Below are 19,099 nucleotides of genomic sequence, written 5' to 3'. Positions count from 1 at the left end.
ACTGCAGGACACAGGATGTGAGCTTACAGAAGAGGAAGAGCTACAAGATGAATGACATAATGAAATACAACCATAGATAACTTCATAAAACCAAACATAACAATGGCCACAAGATAGCAGCAAAGTAAAATAAATATAGATTACAATTAATAAGAATTGTACTTTCAGAAGTAAATTGGGCTGGGACAGCACAAGAGGCCTAAGGGTTCATGAGGTGCCACTGCCTCTTCCTACAGCTGATCAACGGCAGTGTCAGGTGTTGGACACCTGCTGATCTTAGATACACTAATGACCTATCCTATGGGTAGGCCATCAGTATAAAAATCCTGGAAAATCCCTTTCCATACTTAAAAGGCTATGAACACCTTTTGGGGGAAATTTTCTATTACTGTATTTTACAAATTTCTTCAATAGTTTTTTTATTTAAAAAATTCCAACAGTTTTTCCTCTATGTTGTTCATTTTCTCTATTGCACTCAGCTTTACAGTGAATCCATCAGAGAACTGATCTGTGGCCCTCATCTCTGAACTCCTGACAGCCCATAAACACTCTAAAATTCTTATCAAACTGATATAAGTACAGATAAGGGCTACAGGTGGAGCCATCAGAGCAGCTCTCTGACGGATTCAGTGGGAGGTAGAGAGCAAGAGTCTGTAGAAGCACTGTCATGGAAAGCTGTAGAGGCAAAACTGTAGGAAATTGTTAATAAAGATTACCAGACGAATCGATTACCGATTAAAGAAATTTACCATAATTTGGGAATTATTAAACTGACGATGAAAAAAAATCTATTTCATTTTGTTTTTTTACATTTTTATGGTTTCACCAGGACCAGGCTGCAATGACCAGCAAACGTAAGAGCGCCATCAGTGAGCTCCAAGGAATATTATTGGTAAGTGTCAGTAGGATGTGTCTGATCTGTGGTATGGTGATGGCGGCACACAGCCCTCTATAAACTATCACTATACCGCCACATAAACACCATACAAACACTATATCTCCTGCAATGCACCACCGCAGATTACATTCCATAGACACACTAAACAAGCTGTGGTGAGAGGTGACGTAACGAAGATTGACAGCACAATTCTGAATACAGCTCTGGATGTGACTGAAGTATTAAAAATGTCACTGATTTCACATAAAAAAAAAAAAATCATGAAAAATCTGTCACTTCTAAAGCTCTTTCTCCCTGTAGCACACAGTGAGAAAACCAGCACGAAGAGCAAGCCGCCACCGGATGAGCCGCAAAGCCAAAGATGGCGAATTGGAGTCAGTTCTACAGAGGCGTCGGCGAATAGTAGATACTCCTCAAAAGACGGAGAGCGCCCCGAAGACAGAAAAAAACTCAGGGAGTTTGGGAAAAAGTAAGTCTGATACCAGCAGCGCCTGTGAAAATGTTTTAGGAAGCAGAGACTCTGGCCTTGCTCTGCTAATCTATATTATTGTACATAGGAGGCAGTATTATAGCAGTTATATTATTGTATAGAGGAGCAGTATTATAGTAGTTATATTCTTGTACATAGGAGGCAGTATTATAGTAGTTATATTCTTGTACATAGGAGCAGTATTATAGTAGTTATATTCTTGTACATAGGAGCAGTATTATAGTAGTTATATTCTTGTACATAGGAGCAGTATTATAGTAGTTATATTCTTGTACATAGGAGCAGTATTATAGTAGTTATATTATTGTACATAGGGGCAGTATTATAGTAGTTATATTCTTGTACATAGTAGGCAGTATTATAGTAGTTATATTCTTGTACATAGGAGGCAGTATTATAGTAGTTATATTCTTCTACATAGGAGCAGTATTATAGTAGTTATATTCTTGTACATAGGAGGCAGTATTATAGTAGTTATATTCTTGTACATAGGAGCAGTATTATAGTAGTTATATTATTGTATAGAGGAGCAGTATTATAGTAGTTATATTCTTGTACATAGGAGCAGTATTATAGTAGTTATATTCTTGTACATAGGAGCAGTATTATAGTAGTTATATTATTGTACATAGGAGGCAGTATTATAGTAGTTATATTCTTGTACATAGGAGGCAGTATTATTGTAGTTATATTCTTGTACATAGGAGCAGTATTATAGTAGTTATATTCTTGTACATAGGAGCAGTATTATAGTAGTTATATTCCTGTACATAGGAGGCAGTATTATAGTAGTTATATTCTTGTACATAGGAGCAGTATTATAGTAGTTATATTCCTGTACATAGGAGGCAGTATTATAGTAGTTATATTCTTGTACATAGGAGGCAGTATTATAGTAGTTATATTCTTGTACATAGGAGGCAGTATTATAGTAGTTATATTCCTGTACATAGGAGCAGTATTATAGTTGTTATATTCTTGTACATAGGAGCAGTATTATAGTAGTTATATTCTTGTACATAGGAGCAGTATTATAGTAGTTATATTCTTGTACATAGGAGCAGTATTATAGTAGTTATATTCCTGTACATAGGAGGCAGTATTATAGTAGTTATATTCTTGTACATAGGAGGCAGTATTATAGTAGTTATATTCTTGTACATAGGAAGCAGTATTATAGTAGTTATATTCTTGTACATAGGAGGCAGTATTATAGTAGTAATATTCTTGTACATAGAGGAGCAGTATTATAGTAGTTATATTCTTGTACATAGGAGCAGTATTATAGTAGTTATATTATTGTATAGAGGAGCAGTATTATAGTAGTTATATTCTTGTACATAGGAGCAGTATTATAGTAGTTATATTCTTGTACATAGGAGCAGTATTATAGTAGTTATATTCTTGTACATAGGAGCAGTATTATAGTAGTTATATTCTTGTACATAGGAGCAGTATTATAGTAGTAATATTCTTGTACATAGAGGAGCAGTATTATAGTAGTTATATTCTTGTACATAGGAGCAGTATTATAGTAGTTATATTATTGTATAGAGGAGCAGTATTATAGTAGTTATATTCTTGTACATAGGAGCAGTATTATAGTAGTTATATTCTTGTACATAGGAGCAGTATTATAGTAGTTATATTCTTGTACATAGGAGCAGTATTATAGTAGTTATATTCTTGTACATAGGAGGCAGTATTATAGTAGTTATATTCTTGTACATAGGAGCAGTATTATAGTAGTTATATTATTGTATAGAGGAGCAGTATTATAGTAGTTATATTCTTGTACATAGGAGCAGTATTATAGTAGTTATATTCTTGTACATAGGAGGCAGTATTATAGTAGTTATATTCTTGTACATAGGAGCAGTATTATAGTAGTTATATTATTGTATAGAGGAGCAGTATTATAGTAGTTATATTCTTGTACATAGGAGCAGTATTATAGTAGTTATATTCTTGTACATAGGAGCAGTATTATAGTAGTTATATTCTTGTACATAGGAGCAGTATTATAGTAGTTATATTCTTGTACATAGAAGCAGTATTATAGTAGTTATATTCTTGTACATAGGAGCAGTATTATAGTAGTTATATCCTTGTACATAGGAGGCAGTATTATAGTAGTAATATTCTTGTACATAGGAGCAGTATTATAGTAGTTATATTCTTGTACATAGGAGGAAGTATTATAGTAGTTATATTCTTGTACATAGGAGGCAGTATTATAGTAGTTATATTCTTGTACATAGGAGCAGTATTATAGTAGTTATATTCTTGTACATAGGAGCAGTATTATAGTAGTTATATTCTTGTACATAGGAGCAGTATTATAGTAGTTATATTCCTGTACATAGGAGGCAGTATTATAGTAGTTATATTCCTGTACATAGGAGCAGTATTATAGTAGTTATATTCTTGTACATAGGAGGCAGTATTATAGTAGTTATATTCTTGTACATAGGAGCAGTATTATAGTAGTTATATTCCTGTACATAGGAGGCAGTATTATAGTAGTTATATTCTTGTACATAGGAGCAGTATTATAGTAGTTATATTCTTGTACATAGGAGCAGTATTATAGTAGTTATATTCTTGTACATAGGAGCAGTATTATAGTAGTTAGATTCTTGTACATAGGAGCAGTATTATAGTAGTTATATTCTTGTACATAGGAGGCAGTATTATAGTAGTTATATTCCTGTACATAGGAGCAGTATTATAGTTGTTATATTCTTGTACATAGGAGCAGTATTATAGTAGTTATATTCTTGTACATAGGAGCAGTATTATAGTAGTTATATTCTTGTACATAGGAGCAGTATTATAGTAGTTATATTCCTGTACATAGGAGGCAGTATTATAGTAGTTATATTCTTGTACATAGGAGGCAGTATTATAGTAGTTATATTCTTGTACATAGGAAGCAGTATTATAGTAGTTATATTCTTGTACATAGGAGGCAGTATTATAGTAGTAATATTCTTGTACATAGAGGAGCAGTATTATAGTAGTTATATTCTTGTACATAGGAGCAGTATTATAGTAGTTATATTATTGTATAGAGGAGCAGTATTATAGTAGTTATATTCTTGTACATAGGAGCAGTATTATAGTAGTTATATTCTTGTACATAGGAGCAGTATTATAGTAGTTATATTATTGTACATAGGAGGCAGTATTATAGTAGTTATATTCTTGTACATAGGAGGCAGTATTATTGTAGTTATATTCTTGTACATAGGAGCAGTATTATAGTAGTTATATTCTTGTACATAGGAGCAGTATTATAGTAGTTATATTCTTGTACATAGGAGCAGTATTATAGTAGTTATATTCTTGTACATAGAAGCAGTATTATAGTAGTTATATTCTTGTACATAGGAGCAGTATTATAGTAGTTATATCCTTGTACATAGGAGGCAGTATTATAGTAGTAATATTCTTGTACATAGGAGCAGTATTATAGTAGTTATATTCTTGTACATAGGAGGAAGTATTATAGTAGTTATATTCTTGTACATAGGAGGCAGTATTATAGTAGTTATATTCTTGTACATAGGAGCAGTATTATAGTAGTTATATTCTTGTACATAGGAGCAGTATTATAGTAGTTATATTCTTGTACATAGGAGCAGTATTATAGTAGTTATATTCCTGTACATAGGAGGCAGTATTATAGTAGTTATATTCCTGTACATAGGAGCAGTATTATAGTAGTTATATTCTTGTACATAGGAGGCAGTATTATAGTAGTTATATTCTTGTACATAGGAGCAGTATTATAGTAGTTATATTCCTGTACATAGGAGGCAGTATTATAGTAGTTATATTCTTGTACATAGGAGCAGTATTATAGTAGTTATATTCTTGTACATAGGAGCAGTATTATAGTAGTTATATTCTTGTACATAGGAGCAGTATTATAGTAGTTAGATTCTTGTACATAGGAGCAGTATTATAGTAGTTATATTCTTGTACATAGGAGGCAGTATTATAGTAGTTATATTCCTGTACATAGGAGCAGTATTATAGTTGTTATATTCTTGTACATAGGAGCAGTATTATAGTAGTTATATTCTTGTACATAGGAGCAGTATTATAGTAGTTATATTCATGTACATAGAAGCAGTATTATAGTAGTTATATTCCTGTACATAGGAGGCAGTATTATAGTAGTTATATTCTTGTACATAGGAGGCAGTATTATAGTAGTTATATTCTTGTACATAGGAAGCAGTATTATAGTAGTTATATTCCTGTACATAGGAGGCAGTATTATAGTAGTTATATTCTTGTACTTAGGAGCAGTATTATAGTAGTTATATTCTTGTACATAGGAGTAGTATTATAGTAGTTATATTCTTGTACATAGGAGGCAGTATTATAGTAGTTATATTCTTGTACATAGGAGGCAGTATTATAGTAGTTATATTCTTGTACATAGGAGGCAGTATTATAGTAGTAATATTCTTGTACATAGGAGCAGTATTATAGTAGTTATATTCTTGTACATAGGAGCAGTATTATTGTAGTTATATTCTTGTACATAGGAGCAGTATTATAGTTGTTATATTCTTGTACATAGGAGCAGTATTATAGTAGTTATATTCCTGTACATAGGAGCAGTATTATAGTAGTTATATTCTTGTACATAGGAGCAGTATTATAGTAGTTATATTCTTGTACATAGGAGCAGTATTATAGTAGTTATATTCTTGTACATAGGAGGCAGTATTATAGTAGTAATATTCCTGTACATAGGAGCAGTATTGTAGTAGTAATATTCTTGTGCATTATCTGCAGTTACAATGCTGTTTTGTTTGCAGGCAATTTTCTGCCTCCATTGGTGACAACATTGCAGCATGAGGATAAGTTCAGTCCTGAGACACAAATGAAGAAAACTTTCGACCAACAGAATAGCCAGAAGAAGGAGCCAGAGATATGACAAGCAATATGGCAGTAGTATAACCACAGATCTAAAGACATATTTGATGTGATCTTTGAAATGTTGTAAATTGGAACTGAGATAAGAGGCTGCAGAATGCCAGGATCTGGTGCATCCAACCAAGAAGACATAGGCAACTTAACCTGGTCCAGCACCAAGGGATCTGCTAGGGAAGCGCTGCCATGAGGGAGATGCAGGATAAGACGCCACACAGTGATGTCCACCCGAATGACATGAAAATACACAATTTTAATGACAACTTCTGCTCCTTTCATGTAAAATGGGAACATAATGTAAAATAAACCTTGTAATTCTCAACCAGTCATGATGTTGTGTCTGCAGTGTATGTGGCTAAGGACCATCCAAGGTCCCAGTAACATATCTGATAAGGTCCATCAAGTCCAACCTTTTATCTAAAATATTGATGCAGAGACAGGCAAATGTCAAAGGTAAATGCCCTATATTAGAGGAAATATTCCATCCCGACTCCAGATCTGGCAATTAGAATAAATCCCTGGATCTTCGCCCCCATCTCCTGACCATGACTTGTAGATGCTGTCCTCTTCTCATGATTAGAAAGATCTCTGTACATATTTTAAATGCCTTGACTACAGCTTCCTGGCACTGGTCCATAAAGTTGACTATCTACCAAGTCTGTTTCTATGGCATTTTTCCTATAGATCTTTATACTATCATTATCATAGACCTTTATATTTGGAACACTTGTTAGTGGGGGTCCAACCTCTGGGATCTCACCCGGGGCTTCTGGAGTCAAAATGTCCCATTGTCTTCAATTGTGAGTGTTCAACCACTTGTATGTCACGTAGGGGGACCAAGCACCCGATTCTTGAGAGGACTGACCCCCAGAGCTAACATATCAAGTTAAACCTTTAGGATAATGGTGTTTATTTTTCTCATTTATCAGCTTTTTTAACCCCTTGTTGACCACCAATACAAATTTTTACGACGGCCCAGTCTAAGAGCCTTCTTCTCTAATGGCCACACTGGAAGGAGCACTGATCCAAGCAATTTTATCCTTAGAATTGCCGCAGTCATTAGTATTTGCGGGGTCTCAGCGGTTACAGAGGGAGATTTCATTGGCACCCCACGAATGAGATCAGAAGGTGCCGATGTCTTGGCATATCAGCCTAGGGCCTACTGAAGGCCCCAAGTTCTGTATTCCTAGCTGGCTGTGCCTCTCTGGGACAGCCTGCTGGTGGATGTCGGTATAGCACTGAAAGAATAATACATTGCATTGCATAAGCAATCCAATGTATTAGAAAAGTGCCTGTTTAAGTCCTCTAGTAACTAGTAAACAGTTAAAAAAAAAAAGTTAAAACATTTTTATTAAATAAAAACAAATTCTAAGTAAAAAAATTGCCACAATAAAATTCCCTCCACTTGTTTGGCATCACCGCGTCTGTAACGACCCGCACTACACAATTATCGTGGCATTTTTCCCATACTGTAAACGCTGTAAAATTGCTGTTTTTTGCTTATTCGCAAAAAGCATTCAAAAGATTTTATGTACCCCAAAGTGATACAAATAAAAAGTCCAAGTTGTCCCGCAAAAATCAAGCCCTCGCTCAGCTTGACAGCAGGAAAATAAAAAGTTATGGGTTTTGGGATGCAGTGATGCAAAAGTTCTAGCTTATGGAAGGCGACGAGGAAAAAATGCAAACAATCACTTGGTCACTAAGGCCCAAAACAGGCTCGTCACTAAGAGGTTAAAAGAACAGATTCAAGAAATCGTCCTCAACGTGCGGGTAACCTTTAGGTAGTAAATGGACCAACTCTGTATATTGAATTTCGAGTGAAATGGTGAGGGCATCTCAGATGTAATGTCTTCGCTCTTCATTTAGTGGTCAATGTCCTGTGGAGCATGAAATGCGTGGTTACCACCATAGCAAAAGCCTGGAAGATGTGGAGTGACATGCAGCAGATATTGTATATTTTTCACAGTGCGGTGCATCGATGAAGTACATAGGTCCCAGGGATTGATGGTGACGGATCAATAGCAGAAACACAAGCCAGGAACATCTCTCCTTACGCTCCCCGGTCACTTGTTCTCATAAGTAATAAGGGATCACGATGAATAACCATCACAACGTGCTCATCCTCCACCTTGTCAATAATGAAGGCATCACTCAGATTCAGGGTGGCAGGTTCTCTGACATTTCCTCCTGGCGCAACGGGTTTCACAGATATTTTTTACTGATGCTCAAATATTGAGGGGTTTAAATGCCATCCTCGTGTCGCCAGGTAGACAGGACAGAAAGGAGAAGTCAATGAGGTCACTGAAGGAAAGCTATGATGAAGTATCCAGGTTGTTTCTTAGTTTTATCTCTTCCTGGGAAAGCTGGGTCATTACTGGCAGCACATGGATGACATCCTTAAATTCTTCTAGTGAAGGCTGCATAAACTGTCACAGCAACAACAGGCAGTGGTGGAACGATGGAAGTAGGAGACACAGCTATCCAAGGGTTTTTTGGTAGATCATGGACCCACTTGAATCAGCCACTTTAATGTTGAATATCTATGCGTACTACTTTCTCATTCTTCCCGATTTTCCAGGAGTCTCCTAAAACAGGTGACATCTCCTGAACTTCCTGCAGAACCAGTGGAGACCTCCTGGAAGAGCCTGCATATCTCCCAGATGCCTCACATAATTGCAATACTTCTCCCAGATCATGTACTTCCCTCTGCATCCGAGTTCTGCCGCAAAATCCGGACATTGATTGCAGCAGTGACTGGGAGGGAAAGAGAAGGAACTGGGAGAAGTGTGTATCTGAACATCTGGTCTGAGGTTTGTAAAGGGCTCGTTTGTGGTCTGGTCAGAGATCTGTAGACATGGAGTTCTGAGGTCTGCACACTGCAGCATCTGGACTGGGGTCTGTAACAAGGGAGAGGTCTGGTTTGGGGTCTGTATAGAGAGTCTTGGGGGTCTGCAGACTGGGGGGGTGGGGGGTCTGGTCTGGGGTCTGTATTTCTTAGGGGGTCTGTATTTAGGGGATCTCTGAGAATATTTATGTGCCTGTATTTTGCAGGGAGTCAGTTACAGGGTCTTAAACTGGATGAGGGGGAAGTGTCTGGAACTGTATCTGTATACAGCTGGTTCTGGTCTGGGGCCTGTATACAGAGGGCGCTTGTCTGGGGCCTGTATACAGAGGGCGCCGCTCTGGGGCCTGTATACAGAGGGCGCTGCTCTGGGGCCTGTATACATGTGGCGCCGCTCTGGGGCCTGTATACAGAGGGCGCCGCTCTGGGGCCTGTATACAGAGGGCACCACTCTGGGGCCTGTATACAGAGGGCGCCGCTCTGGGGCCTGTATACAGAGGGCACCACTCTGGGGCCTGTATACATGTGGCGCCGCTCTGGGGCCTGTATACATGTAAGGATGTGGGGCAAGGGACCTTAAATGTATTACTCTGTGACATGTGGCGCCGCTCTGGGGCTTGTATACAGAGGGCGCCACTCTGGGGCCTGTATACATGTGGCGCCGCTCTGGGGCCTGTATACATGTAAGGATGTGGGGCAAGGGACCTTAAATGTATTACTCTGCTATGTTGTAAATTGTATAATTACTGCAACATCTCACTTTGGTCAGTAGATGGCCGCATAGGATAAGATGATAAAAGTCTACATTGGAGCTGCCTATCAGAGGAATACTAATAATTTATTTAGTTTGCAAAGTTGGAAAATAGCTAATTTATGGGCTGTTTTGGACCCTTACAAGTGTGATAGCAAACTGAATATGCAGGTTTGACCCTCTACTTAGCAAATGACTTATTGCATCACACTCTCCCTGTGTATGGCGAGGAGGTTCCTCCAGAAGCAGGAAGTGAGCAGATGGAGGCTGTGCTTGGTGCAGCTGGAAACCAGAAGAGATCATCTCTGCTGAATCTGGAAGGGAATGGACCGGCTCACAGTGGAGACTGGCGACAGCACGAATAGGAGGTTTGCAGCGACAACCCCAGGAGTGTGGTGTCTGTAGGATCCAGTTCTGGAGTGGACCAGGAAATAAGAAAAAGCACCAAGAACCTGCTCAAGGACCTGTAAGGCTGAGTTCACACGAGTTGTCACTGTGATTTCGTAGTAAAGAGATCACAGAGAGGCACAGAGCATTATCAGTCATGTTAATGCTCCGTGCCTCTGCAGTCTGCATCGGGTCTTGGCACTCTTTCACGGAGCGGATGTCACGCACGGCATCCGCTCGTGTGAACTCAGCCTAAATGAGTCTTTGCCGCGTCACATTGCACCACACTGTTAAAGTGGCATTTGGACATACAATAACGCTCCAAGTACAGTTACATTGCGGTGCATACCTCTAAGGGTCTCATACGTGTCACGGCGCCGTCTAGGAGGCGGGCACGTCCAGAGCGCGCGCGCATCATCAGTGCGTCCAGCGTCACCCGCGCTCCTGATAATACTATGTGTGCATCTATCTGCATTCATGCTAATGGTTTTAGGGCTGAGCACCGAGCTGATCACTCGGTACTCGGCTGTGTAGTCTTTGTGAAGTCATGTGACGCTGGCCACGTCACATGACCCCTCTAGCTCCCTATTTAAACAGGCAATCTGCTGGCCACAGATTGCCTGTTATTTCGTCTCCAAGTGCTGGGTGAGTGGCATGACTCCGTTTTTTGTGGACATCCGGGCATTGAGGGCACTAAAGAGCTGGTTTCCAGATCATTCTGGTGGCCTACTTTAACTAGAGACGTCAAGTCTTATGTGTTGGCCTGTGAGGTTTGTGCGAGGTCTAAGACCCCTAGGACTCGCCCGGCTGGGGACCTACGACCCTTACCCATTCCCAGTAGACCCTGGTCTCATATCTCGATGGATTTTATCACTGATCTGCCACCTGCAGAGGGTAAAACTGTGGTTTGGGTAGTGGTCGATAGATTCAGCAAGATGGCTCACTTTATTCCCCTGCCTAAACTCCAGAGTGCGAAGACCCTAGCATCTTTGTTTGTGGAACAAATTGTACGTTTACATGGCATTCCAGGAAATATTGGATCTGACAGGGGTGTGCGGTTTGTGTCCAAGTTTTGGAGGGCCTTCTGTCTGAGATGCCGGATTTCTCTGTCATTTTCATCTGCTTATCACCCTGAAAGTAATGGACAGACTGAGCGCCTCAATCAGTCGGTGGAACAATTTCTCAGGGCATATGTTGCAGATGATCAACAGTTGTGGGTGAAATACCTTCCATTAACTGAGTTTGCTCTGAATAACCGTGTTAATTCCTCTGCAGGGGTCTCTCCTTTTTTTTGTAACTATGGCTTTCATCCTCATTTTCTTTCTGGGTCATCCGTCACTTCCTCTAATCCTGAGGCGGATAGGCTCTCCTCTGAACTGTGCACAGTATGGGCTCGGGTTCAATCGAACCTGGAAAAGGCTCAAGATACTCAAAGAGTCAAGGCCAATAGGAGACGTTCCACAGGGGTGAACTTTCAGGTGGGTGATAAGGTGTGGTTGTCCTCTAAAAATATTTCACTCAAAGTTGCTTCAAGAAAGTTTGCTCCTCGCTTTATAGGGCCGTACAAAATCGTAGAGGTGATTAATCCTGTATCATTTAGGTTAGAATTGCCCAACTCGTTCACGATGTATTTCACCAGTCCCTACTAAAAAAATACATCGAACCTATTGTACCATCACAAGCCGCGCCTCTGCCTGTTCTGGTTAAGGATTCTGTGGAGTATGTGGTATCTAAAATTGTGGATGTCAGGAGAGTGCGTAATTCCTTGCAGTATCTGGTGCACTGGAAGGGCTATGGACCTGAGGAGAGGTCTTGGGTACCAGCTAGGGAGGTTCATGCCCCTAGACTGGTTAAGAAATGTCATAAGGATCATCCCGAGAAGCCGTCACCTGAGTCCTTGGGTCCGGTGGCCCCGCGTAAAAGGGGGGGTACTGTCACGGCGCCGTCTAGGAGGCGGGCACGTCCAGAGCGAGCGCGCATCATTAGTGCGTCCAGCGTCACCCGCGCTCCTGATAATACTATGTGTGCATCTATCTGCATTCATGCTAATGGTTTTAGGGCTGAGCACCGAGCTGATCACTCGGTGCTCGGCTGTGTAGTCTGTGTGGAGTCATGTGACGCTGGCTACGTCACATGACCCCTCTAGCTCCCTATTTAAACAGGCAATCTGCTGGCCACAGATTGCCTGTTATTTAGGTTCCACCTGTGATTTTGTCTTTCCTGGCGTACTTACCTCCTGCTGAACTCCTGACGATCCTCTGCCTGCTCCTTGTGTACTTTGCTGCTCTCCTGGTATTCTGACCCCGGCCTCCTCCTGACGATCCTCTGCTGACTCCTTTTGGTACTTCACGACTCTCCTGGTATTTATGACCCCGGCTTCTCCTGACTATTCTCTGCTTGCTCCATTTGTACTTTGTAGCTTTCCTGGTATTGACTCGGTCCGTTCACGTTCTGTTGTTTGTCTGTCTGTCATCCCTGCACTTATTCCCAGCTAGGGATTGCCGTCCAGTTGTCCCCTGTCATTAGGACTCGCGAGGCAAGTAGGCAGGGCCAGGGGTAAGGGTGGAGCGCAGTGGTCACTTCCCTCCCCCCTGTGTGTGTGTGTACGTGACCGTTACAATACGCTGACACCTTCCTATCTGACTGGCTTCTCATAGGATGTTATATGCTGGGAGCTGGAGTAAGGATTAAAGCTACAAGAGACAGACATCATTTCCCTGTGGATTACAAATAGTATTGCACAATACTTAGGGTGCACCCCAACGAGGAACTCGTCCAGGAACATACAAGTGCAGCTAGGCTCTGGGGCCTGTATACAGAGGGCGCCGCTCTGGGGCCTGTATACAGAGGGCACCGCTCTGGGGCCTGTATACAGAGGGCGCCGCTCTGGGGCCTGTATACAGAGGGCGCCGCTCTGGGGCCTGTATAAAGAGGGCGCCGCTCTGGGGCCTGTATACAGAGGGCGCCGCTCTGGGGCCTGTATACAGAGGGCGCCGCTCTGGGGCCTGTATAAAGAGGGCGCCGCTCTGGGGCCTGTATACAGAGGGCGCCGCTCTGGGGCCTGCATACAGAGGGCGCCGCTCTGGGGCCTGTATACAGAGGGCGCCGCTCTGGGGCCTGTATAAAGAGGGCGCCGCTCTGGGGCCTGTATACAGAGGGCGCCGCTCTGGGGCCTGTATAAAGAGGGCGCCGCTCTGGGGCCTGTATAAAGAGGGCGCCGCTCTGGGGCCTGTATACAGAGGGCGCCGCTCTGGGGCCTGTATAAAGAGGGCGCCGCTCTGGGGCCTGTATAAAGAGGGCGCCGCTCTGGGGCCTGTATACAGAGGGCGCCGCTCTGGGGCCTGTATACAGAGGGCGCCGCTCTGGGGCCTGTATACAGAGGGCGCCGCTCTGGGGCCTGTATACAGAGGGCGCCGCTCTGGGGCCTGTATACAGAGGGCGCCGCTCTGGGGCCTGTATACAGAGGGCGCCGCTCTGGGGCCTGTATACAGAGGGCGCCGCTCTGGGGCCTGTATACAGAGGGCGCCGCTCTGGGGCCTGTATACAGAGGGCGCCGCTCTGGGGCCTGTATACAGAGGGCGCCGCTCTGGGGCCTGTATAAAGAGGGCGCCGCTCTGGGGCCTGTATACAGAGGGCGCCGCTTTCTTGAGGTCATGCCACAGCATCTCAATCGGGTTGAGGTCAGGACTCTGACTGGGCAACTCCAGAAGGCGTATTTTCTTCTGTTTAAGCCATTCTGTTGTTGATTTTCTTCGATGCTTTGGGTCGTTGTCCTGTTACAACACCCATCTTCTGTTGAGCTTCAGCTGGTGGACAGATGGCCTTAAGTTCTCCTGCAAAATGTCTTGATAAACTTGGGAATTCATTTTTCCTTCGATGATAGCAATCCGTCCAGGCCCTGACTCAGCAAAGCAGCCCCAAACCATGATGCCCCCACCACCATACTTCACAGTTGGGATGAGGTTTTGATGTTGGTGTGCTGTGCCTCTTTTTCTCCACACATAGTGTTGTATGTTTCTTCCAAGCAACTCTACTTTGGTCTCATCTGTCCACAGAATATTTTGCCAGTACTGCTGTGGAACATCCAGGGGCTCTTGTGCAAACTGTAAACGTGCAGCAATGTTTTTTTTGGACAGCAGTGGCTTCCTCTGTGGTATCCTCCCATGAAATCCATTCTTGTTTAGTGTTTTACGTATCGTAGATTCGCTAACAGGGATGTTAGCATATGCCAGAGACTTTTGTAAGTCTTTAGCTGACACTCTAGGATTCTTCTTCACCTCATTGAGCAGTCTGCGCTGTGCTCTTGCAGTCATCTTTACAGGACGGCCACTCCTAGGGAGAGTAGAAGCAGTGCTGAACTTTCTCCATTTATAGACAATTTGTCCTACCGTGGACTGATGAACAGCAAGGCTTTTGGAGATACTTTTATAACCCTTTCCAGCTTTATGCAAGTCAACAATTCTTAATCGTAGGTCTTCTGAGAGCTCTTTTGTGCGAGGCATCATTCACATCAGGCAATGCTTCTTGTGAAAAGCAAACCCAGAACTGGTGTGTGTTTTTTATAGGGCAGGGCAGCTGTAACCAACACCTCCAATCTCATCTCATTGATTGGACTCCAGTTGGCTGACACCTCACTCCAATTAGCTCTTGGAGATGTCATTAGTCTAGGGGTTCACATACTTTCTCCACCTGCACTGTGAATGTTTACATGGTGTGTTCAATAAAAACATGGTAATATTTAATTCTTTGTGTGTTATTAGTTTAAGCAGACTGTGATTGTCTATTGTTGTGACTTAGATGAAGATCAGATCACATTTTATGACCAATTTGTGCAGAAATCCATATAATTCCAAAGGGTTCACATACTTTTTCTTGCAACTGTATGTGTGAAGCATAAGGAAATCTTCCTGTTGACCTTTATCAAAAGTCGGTAATTCTGACATTATGGGGAGATGTCTGCACTGGTGTGGAGTGTATGTGTATAATACTTATGTATGGTGTACAGTATTTATAAGGTATACATGTGCAACATACAGTATATGTGTTTGGTATACATATTTGTACAGTGTATATATAGTATATGTGTACAGTATATATGTATATTATGTATGTGTATAGTATTTATGTGTACAGTGTATATACGGTATACGTGTTCATTGTATGTGTGCAGTATCATACCTCCCGGTGGGACAGTCCTGGATTTCGGTGTACGGTATATGTGTCTTCTTTTATATATTTGTACACCAGATTGTATGACCTGTTTATATAGCAGGTGTGTTAGCGTGTGCACGGTATGTCCATACATGTGTATACACAGTGTGCGCTTGTGTCTGATATTATATGTGTAAGAGTGATCCCCGGTCACACTCACCTGTGCAGTCTCTGCCTATCACGCCTCGCTGCCCCTCTGCAATTACGACACAGGCTGTTGCTTGGCGACTGTTGTGTAGTGGTCAGAGCTGCTGTCTCTTGTGCTGTCACTGGTCAGACCTGGTGTCTCCGCTCAGGGCTGCTGTCTCTTGTGCTGTCTTTGCTCAGACCTGCTGTCTCCATTCAGGGCTGCTGTCTCTTGTGCTGTCACGCTCAGGGCTGCTGTCTCTTGTGCTGTCTCTCCTACATATAGAGGTTGCCATGTCCTAGAGGTAAGTCTGGCTCCAGCAGAGTCTGGGTGTGAACACGGCTCAAAACTATGCATTTAGTGTGGGAGGGAAGGAAGGGAAATGTTACTGTAACCGGCGCCGGATTATAGGAATGTTATGGTGACGGATGCCGGATTATAGGAATGTTATGGTGAGCAGTGCCGGATTATAGGAATGTTATGGTGACCGATACCGGATTATAGGAATGTTATGGTGACCGATGCCGGATTATAGGAATGTTATGGTGACCGATGCCGGATTATAGGAATGTTATGTTGACCGGTGCCGGATTATAGGAATGTTATGGTGACCGGTGCCTCATTATAGGAATGTTCTGGTGAGCGATGCCTCATTATAGGAATGTTATGGTGACCGATGCCGGATTATAGGAATGTTATGGTGAGCGGTGCCTCATTATAGGAATGTTATGGTGACCGATGCCGGATTATAGGAATGTTATGGTGACCAATGCCGGATTATAGGAATGTTATGGTGACCGATGCCGGATTATAGGAATGTTATGGTGAGCGGTGCCTCATTATAGGAATGTTATGGTGACCGATGCCGGATTATAGGAATGTTATGGTGAGCGGTGCCTCATTATAGGAATGTTATAGTAAGCGGTGCCATATTATAGGAATGTTATGGTGAGCGGTGCCTCATTATAGGAATGTTATGGTGACCGGTGCCGGATTATAGGAATGTTATGGTAAGCGGTGCCTCATTATAGGAATGTTATGGTGACCGGTGCCGGATTATAGGAATGTTATGGTAAGCGGTGCCTCATTATAGGAATGTTATGGTGACCGGTGCCGGATTATAGGAATGTTATGGTGAGCAGTGCCGGATTATAGGAATGTTACTGTAACTGGTGCCGGATTACAGGAATGTTACTGTAACTGGTGCCGGATTATAGGAATGTTATGGTGATTATAGGAATATTATGGTGACCGGTGACGGATTATAGGAATGTTATGGTGACCGGTGCTGGATTATAGGAATGTTGTGGTGACCGATGCCGGAATATAGGAATGTTATGGTAAGCGGTGCCGGATTATTGGAACGTTATGGTGACCGATGCCGGATTATAGGAATATTATGGTGACCGGTGGTGGATTATAGGAATGTTATGGTAAGCGGTGCCGGATTATAGGAATGTTATAGTGACCGGTGCCGGATTATAGAAATGTTGTGGTGACCGGTGCTGGATTATAGGAATGTTATACACTGCTCAAAAAAATAAAGGGAACACTTAAACAACACAATGTAACTCCAAGTCAATCGCACTTCTGTGAAATCAAACTGTCCACTTAGGAAGCAACACTGAGTGACAATCAATTTCACATGCTGTTGTGCAAATGGGATAGACAACAGGTGGAAATTATAGGCAATTAGCAAGACACCCCCAATAAAGGAGTGGTTCTGCAGGTGGTGACCACAGACCACTTCTCAGTTCCTATGCTTCCTGGCTGATGTTTTGGTCACTTTTGAATGCTGGCGGTGCTTTCACTCTAGTGGTAGCATGAGATGGAGTCTACAACCCACACAAGTGGCTCAGGTAGTGCAGCTTATCCAGGATGGCACATCAATGCGAGCTGTGGCAAGAAGGTTTGCTGTGTCTGTCAGCGTAGTGTCCAGAGCATGGAGGCGCTACCAGGAGACAGGCCAGTACATCAGGAGACGTGGAGGAGGCCGTAGGAGGGCAACAACCCAGCAGCAGGACCGCTACCTCCGCCTTTGTGCAAGGAGGAACAGGAGGAGCACTGCCAGAGCCCTGCAAAATGACCTCCAGCAGGCCACAAATGTGCATGTGTCTGCTCAAACGGTCAGAAACAGACTCCATGAGGGTGATATGAGGGCCCGACGTCCACAGGTGGGTGCAGGATGTTTGGCATTTGCCAGAGAACACCAAGATTGGCAAATTCGCCACTGGCGCCCTGTGCTCTTCACAGATGAAAGCAGGTTCACACTGAGCACATGTGACAGACGTGACAGAGTCTGGAGACGCCGTGGAGAACGTTCTGCTGCCTGCAACATCCTCCAGCATGACCGGTTTGGCATTTGGTCAGTAATGGTGTGGGGTGGCATTTCTTTGGAGGGCCGCACAGCCCTCCATGTGCTCGCCAGAGGTAGCCTGACTGCCATTAGGTCCCGAGATGAGATCCTCAGACCCCTTGTGAGGCCATATGCTGGTGCGGTTGGCCCTGGGTTCCTCCTAATGCAAGACAATGCTAGACCTCATGCGGCTGGAGTGTGTCAGCAGTTCCTGCAAGAGGAAGGCATTGATGCTATGGACTGGCCCGCCCGTTCCCCAGACCTGAATCCAATTGAGCACATCTGGGACATCATGTCTCGCTCTATCCACCAACGTCACGTTGCACCACAGACTGTCCAGGAGTTGGCAGATGCTTTAGTCCAGGTCTGGGAGGAGATCCCTCAGTAGACCGTCCGCCACCTCATCAGGAGCATGCACAGGCGTTGTAGGGAGGTCATACAGGCACGTGGAGGCCACACACACTACTGAGCCTCATTATGACTTGTTTTAAGGACATTACATCAAAGTCGGATCAGCCTGTAGTGTGTTTTTCCACTTTAATTTTGAGTGTGACTCCAAATCCAGACCTCCATGGGTTAAAAATTTGATTTCCATTTTCTTATTTTTGTGTGATTTTGTTGTCAGCACATTCAACTATGTAAAGAACAAAGTATTTCAGAAGAATTTTTAATTAACTCAGATCTAGGATGTGTTATTTTTGTGTTCCCTTTATTTTTTTGAGCAGTGTAGTAAGCAGTGCCGGATTATAGGAATGTTATGGTGACCGGTGCTGGATTATAGGACTGTTGTGGTGACCGGTGCCAGATTATAGGAATGTTATAGTAAGCGGTGCCGGATTATAAGAATGTTATGGTAAGCAGTGCCGGATTATAGGAATGTTATGGTGACCGGTGCCTGATTATAGGAATGTTGTGGTGACCGGGGCCAGATTATAGGAATGTTATGGTGACCGGTGCCGGATTATAGGAATGTTATGGTGACTGATGCCGGATTATAGGAATGTCATGGTGACCGATGCCGGATTATAGGAATGTTATGGTGACCGATGCCGGATTATAGGAATGTTATGGTGACCAATGCTGG

General features: G+C 42.7%; 1 protein-coding gene across 1 annotated transcript in view; it reads left to right on the top strand.

The window, feature by feature from the left end:
• LOC120990506 (shootin-1-like) overlaps positions 1 to 6,668 on the top strand; it is a 45,908-nt gene extending 39,240 nt beyond the window's left edge. The window contains exons 14-16 of the mRNA XM_040419365.1: positions 830 to 892; positions 1,199 to 1,367; positions 6,227 to 6,668. Of these exons, the coding sequence (XP_040275299.1) occupies positions 830 to 892; positions 1,199 to 1,367; positions 6,227 to 6,345 (351 nt within the window). The 3' untranslated portion in view covers positions 6,346 to 6,668. The remainder of the gene's footprint in view (positions 1 to 829; positions 893 to 1,198; positions 1,368 to 6,226) is intronic.
• The last annotated feature ends 12,431 nt before the right edge of the window (positions 6,669 to 19,099 follow it).

This window comes from Bufo bufo, chromosome 2 (genome assembly GCF_905171765.1).
Source record: "Bufo bufo chromosome 2, aBufBuf1.1, whole genome shotgun sequence".
Lineage (NCBI taxonomy): Eukaryota > Metazoa > Chordata > Amphibia > Anura > Bufonidae > Bufo > Bufo bufo.
Note: the sequence above shows the minus strand (reverse complement) of the source record. Positions and strands in the feature narration are given on the sequence as shown.